Source organism: Lygodium microphyllum, chromosome 5, assembly GCF_053477565.2.
Source record: "Lygodium microphyllum isolate KBCC chromosome 5, Lygodium_microphyllum_v1.1.10, whole genome shotgun sequence".
NCBI lineage: Eukaryota > Viridiplantae > Streptophyta > Polypodiopsida > Schizaeales > Lygodiaceae > Lygodium > Lygodium microphyllum.
The window spans coordinates 43,229,302-43,235,301 of record NC_141139.1 but is presented as its reverse complement, the minus strand read 5'-3'; the positions used below and the strand labels follow the sequence as shown (position 1 = coordinate 43,235,301).

The following is a 6,000-nucleotide window of genomic DNA, read 5'->3' as shown; positions in this document are numbered from 1 at the left end:
GGATAATGTAAGAGGCTTTATAATGCACAAAGGCTATACTTGTAAGCTTACAAATAATTGAACTGAGTCCATATTCTCCATGATGAGGAATATTTTCATAGCATTTGGAAATGCATGTCGAACAACAATAGAAGATCGTGTGAGGCAAATTAATGAAGACTTCTTGTGCAGAGGAAATTAGCCAAAAGAATTATATGTGAAGTCTTGAGATCAGGAAGACTTGCTCATTGAGTTTTGCTACTTACTTCATCAAAAGATCCTTGCATGCATTATGCAAGTCAATTTTTGGGTATATTGTGAGTGCATGGAGTTTGCAACATTAGTGAGTCATTTTTGAATATATATGATGCATTTGAAAGTGCCCGTAAGGAAGGGAAGCTTATCGTATGATGGACATAAATTGTCAATCTTCCTGAAGGATTTTATACATTGTGGCACGTCAACATGGTCCATTGTAAGAGTTTCAAAATCCACATCTTCAAATCTTCCCTCAACTAATATCAACAAGTCATTTTGCAAAAGAAATTTGGGTTGTTGCTAACTTTGTTTATTCCAACAATACAAAAATCATTTGAAAATTGATTAAGATCATTTGTGTAATCAACCAAGTAAACACATTGATGCTCCTTACTTGGGATATTTTGTAAACTTTTTATCAAGGAAATATTCAAATTTGTGTAGTTAAACACTTTCCCACCAACCAAAGACTTTGATTAGATATTTGGAGCCTTGTACAAGCAATTTTCTTGCCTCTCTACAATTATGTGGCAAAGGAGTGTGGCTAGAGACTTTGGATAGATGAGCTTTGAAATATTCATTAAAACTATGTGAAAATTTGTAATACTAACATGATCATACTCCAAAAAGTAGAACTTTGACTAGTTAACACAATTACAAGCAACAACCTTAGAAGTAAAGGTGTCATGTGTCTTGTTAAGGATAGACTTAAGAGATGGAGAGAGAATTTCCATCCAAAAACAACATTGTCAAGTACAATAGCTAGAAGAGGTTTTCCAATAACATAAAACTCCTTGAAACATTTTTTAGGAGGGATTTTGTCTAGTAGCCCATTACAAAATCTTAGATGGATAATAATAAGACCCAATCTTTCAACCATCACCTTCAATCAATCATCCTTGACATAAAACAAGTACCTACATGCACCAATCAAATAGTAGCTGTTTAACACTTGAGCTAGAATCGTCAAAATAAACACATTTCCTTTGTCAATGAAGATTATGAGAATTGAAGCATGAGTGGAGAATGTAGCTATTCTACTTCCAAATTTTTGTGGTTGGTAGTGTAATTGTGGATGTCTACTATCACTAGTTGCAAAGTTGGAATACCAATAAATTGGATGGAGCTAATAAATTGCAAATCATGAAAATTGGAAGGCACCACCAAAAGCATGATGAACTACAAAAATGACAATGTTTACCTTAGCAAGATCTATATTATATGGATAATAACAAGAGCTGGTTTTTCACCCATTAACTTCAATTGACCATATTACTATAAAACAAATACCTACATGCATCAATAAAAGGGTAGCTATTTAACAATTGAGCTACAACCGTAGATTTGAACACCTTTCCTTTGAAGATTATGAGAAGCCACCTAAATCAAAGCCTAAGTGGAGAATGTAGTTGTTCTACTTCCAAAATTTTATGGTTGGTAGTGTCCTTGTGTACACCTATTACCTCTGTTTGCAAGAGTTGAAATGCCAATTGGATGGAGTACTAAATTCTTGTGGTTTGGCAAGATTGAAGCACCTTTCAATTAATCTAACACCATCATCTTTTTTAATGGTGAGTTGATTGGGACCACTCCAAGTCATGAGGTCTTTAAGCTACATCATGAGGACTAGCTCATGATAGTATGAGAATACAAGAGAAGATTTTATCAATTCGTATGCTTCTTTAGTAATCCAATTGAAAAGAGTAATATTGAACCATGGAAGTTCTTAGCTTGGAACACTTGATGTACTAGAAAGCATGGTCAAGCCAAAGAATAGAGTTGTTCTTGCAATCTACATGATGGCTCACAATCTCACATCTACACATAAGAAAACACCATATGAAAGTAAACACACCATAGAGTGCTTTTACATCTTACTTCCCATTATTTGGTTTTGAGGATTTAGTTGCAACACACACCCCATACAAGGAATTGCATCTATTACACTAAAAAAAAGGACAATAATAGATTCATTAAGAATGATGGTTTTGGAAAGTAAGGAGGTGCCTTCTAAACCAAAGGACATGAATTATACCCTCACATTATCCATAAGTGTACTAAGTTTGAAGATGGTCCATTGAGCAAAGATTAAAAAGTGAAATGTTAATAGATTTTTTGCCAACATAAGGAGTCCTTTGTTTTAGGCTATCACAAATAGTAGCAAGATCTAGGTCAATCAAAGATGAATGGAATTCTTTAGGGTCTATGCCAAGCTAACAAACCTTGCACAAATATAAAAGATGCCAATAATGGATCAACATAGCCAAGAGCTATGCAATCAAAATGCTAGCCATTGAGCTACAAAAACACTCATGTTTCGTTAGAAAGTGACATGTTATAAGAAGAAATTAGATACCTACTAATGCACTACCTTCAAAAGGGCATGTTAAAACAAAGTAGAGTTTTGAGATTTCCAATATTATAATCAAAATAGAATTTTAAGAAATTCTAATAAGCAAAGTTCTACAAGTCCAAAGAATAGACTACATTTTCAAATAAACAAAGCTAGCTTCATGAATCATACTCCCATCCACTACATGAACAAGACCAATGACAAGGAATCATATGTAAACTCTTAACAAGGCTTTTGACATTTGATCTTCATGATGATTACACTTCCTCTCAATGAGGGCATACACTCCCTTTAAGGGAGAGTACAAATACACCCATCTTCTAAGTCATCAAAGCCTTAAAACTAGTTAATAATAATCCACATTTCTAGACTTGCAAACACACTAAATTTACTACATTTGACTATAAAAGAGTCTAAATGAGGAATAATCAACAACTCCTTTTAAATACTTAAATGAAACAAGTATACATGTCCTATCTTAGATATAATTCTACATTTCCAAAGCTTAGTTCTAAGGACTTCCACCAATACTCATCACTTGTCAACAATGGAAGGATGCTAGACCAAAAACCCACATCACCATATCTCCTAATAGGATCCACTTAAATGTTATTTGAGAAATCTAAATTACCAAACCCATCCTATTTTTCCTTCAAAATGTACTAATGTAGGAAGAAGCAACATGCAATTTTTTTAAAAAAAATTAAAAACCACATACAGCCGATTCAGTGTCGTTTATCATTTTGCAGTCTAACGAAACCACGACAACAGAGACGCAAGAGAAACGATTTAACCATAGAAACACGACTCCGCTTGCCCAGAAGGTTTGCATGAAAGAGAAAAACCTGAGCATCCATGCCACCAAAGAATGCACCCTCAGAAAAGCGGTGGTGTTAAGAAAACACCCTAAGGAAGAGGCCAAAACGAGGGAGCAGCGATCAGGCACTGGTGAACTTGGTGACGGCCTTGGTACCCTCAGAGACAGCGTGCTTGGCGAGCTCGCCGGGGAGGATAAGACGGACGGCAGTCTGGATCTCCCGGGAGGTGATGGTGGGCTTTTTGTTGTAGCGGGCGAGGCGGGAGGCCTCCTGGGCGAGCTTCTCGAAGATGTCGTTGATGAAGGAGTTCATGATGCCCATGGCCTTGGAGGAGATGCCGGTTTCCGGGTGCACCTGCTTCAGCACCTTGAAGATGTAGATCTTGTAGCTCTCCACCGACCTCTTCGCCCTCTTCTTCTTGCCGGCCTTATCGCCACCTTCCTTGGAGGAGGAGGGCGGCTTCTTCTCAGCCTTGGGCTTCTTGGAGGCGGCGGCAGGCTTCTTCCCGGCGGTCTTGGTGGCCTTCTGCTCGGCCTCGGCAGCGGCAGGGGCTTCTTTGGCCTTGGGAGCCATTTCTATGTGGCTGAGTTGTTGGCGAAGGAGTGAACGCAGACAGACCGACTGATGAAGAGAAGCTTGAACAATGCGACGTCTCAGAACTCTTGGACATTCCCGTGTGGGGGTATCGTTTATATACCAGAGTGCCGCCGAATCGCTGAAGAGTATTCAGATCGACTCAAAAATACCCGCCAATTTTCAAATCCTTTACCACCTTCGTGCCCTTTCACGTCCCTCTTTCGCTCTTTTTCTAAAATGCTAAAATGAGATCTTCTTAATACCCACTTCTAGATCTTTCTACATAATTTTCTAATTAACCTACGAGGCTAAAATGACATGGAAATTACTCTTCTCAAAGCCTTTACAAACAACATAGCGAGTACCCGATTATTTCAGTGGCAAGCAATTCACGAGTGGGAATTCTCACCATTATCGCTCGACAGTGAGAGCACAAGCAAGAGGAAGCAAGTGAGGTGTAAGCTATGGTGGATGAAGCAAGAGAGAGCAAGAGAGAGAGACTCAAGATGCAAAAACTCCAATAGTCACAATGTTTAATCGATCTTTCCTTATTCATTAGTCATTGAAAAAATAAAGAATGAAGTGACATTGATAGGTGTCCACCATCTACAATGTAGAGGTGTGCTGATATTGTAAGTGTAGTGAATACACGAGCAACATAGACATAAGTGCCTTTATCCCAAACAACCTCCCACTTAAAGGCGAATGTGCCTCTAGTGAGGAGAGAACAATAAAAAAGTGACAAAGTACAAATATACATAGAGTACAATAGGATAAGAAATAGACGTCATCTTATCCAATGCCCATCATCTTCCTAAGGAATGTAAAACACTCCGATAAGAGACTTTTCATGAGTAAATCTATAGGATTTTGGTTAGTAGAGATCTTAACAAGCTCAATGGACTTGTTCTCAACAACCTCTCTGATAAAGTGGTAATGCACCTCAATGTGCTTTGTATTCGCATGGAAGACCAGCTAGGAATAGCACTCATAGAATCCGAATATATTATAAGGACCACATCAATAATACCAAGATTTTCCATTAGATGGCCTAACTATAGAATCTCCTTATGCAAGCCTGTGTAGCTGCAACATACTTTGCATCTACATTAGATAGGCCCATGCATTTCTATACCCTAGACATCAAGGAAACAATATCTCTAATAAAGATGAAGATAAGGCCAGAGGTGGACTTTTTACTATCTACATGTCCTGCATAATTAGAGTCGATGTATCCCACAACTCTTGTATCATGGCCAACGTAACATATTCAAGTATTTGCAATGCCTTTAAGATATCTCATAATACCCTTCATAGTATCCCAATACCGCCTACTAGGTATAGCCATGTATGTGTGTTATAACTCCCACTACAAATGCTATGTTCGGACAAGTGGCTATCATAGAATATATCAAACTACCCACTGCAGAGACATAAGGGATCTTGACCATCTCAACCTTCAAAATCTACCTACTACAGAGACATAAGAGATCTTAACCATCTCAACCTTCACACTACCCACTACAAAGACATAATGGATCTTGACCATCTCAGTTTTCTACTCATTAGATTGTGGGCAATCAGCCTGACTAACCTTGACATGAGAAGGTAAAGGACATCCAATAGGCTTAATATACTGCATATGAAATAACTCAAGGACTTTTTGGATATACTCCTTCTGCAACAAGTAAAGAAGCCTCTTAGAGGAGCAATCGCATGTGATGTACATTCCACGAATATGTGAGGTGTGTCCCATATCCTTTATCTCAAAGCTCTTCAATTCAAGGCATTCAGCTCATCATGAGCTCTCCCAACGATCAACATATCATCTACATAGTATATCAAAATCATAAGGCTGCCATCACGGACCTTCTTCATGTATAAACATGAATCTATATCACTGCAGGTATATCCTTATGAATGCATGAAAGTATCAAACTTGTGATACCATTCCCGAGGTGCCTACTCAAGGCCATAAAGGCTCTTTCTTAACTTGCACACTAGGTGTTTCTTACC

At 38.1% G+C, this 6,000-nt stretch overlaps 1 protein-coding gene across 2 annotated transcripts; it reads right to left on the bottom strand.

Annotated features, from left to right (window-relative positions):
- Positions 1-740: 740 nt before the first annotated feature.
- Positions 741-4,059, bottom strand: LOC148035744 (histone H2B.9-like). Of its 2 annotated transcripts, XR_015690866.1 has the most exons (2): positions 3,436-4,059; positions 741-1,154 (listed from the first exon to the last, which is right to left on the bottom strand). XR_015690866.1 is itself a non-coding variant. In XM_087677760.1 (1 exon), exon 1 carries the CDS (start codon positions 3,979-3,981, stop codon positions 3,529-3,531), a length of 453 nt encoding a protein of 150 aa, XP_087533886.1. In that variant the 5' UTR covers positions 3,982-4,059; the 3' UTR covers positions 3,367-3,528. The 2 variants fall into 2 exon arrangements, 1 of the variants encoding a protein (XP_087533886.1); XM_087677760.1 differs by lacking the exon at positions 741-1,154 and having other exon boundaries at positions 3,367-4,059.
- Between the last annotated feature and the right edge of the window lie 1,941 nt (positions 4,060-6,000).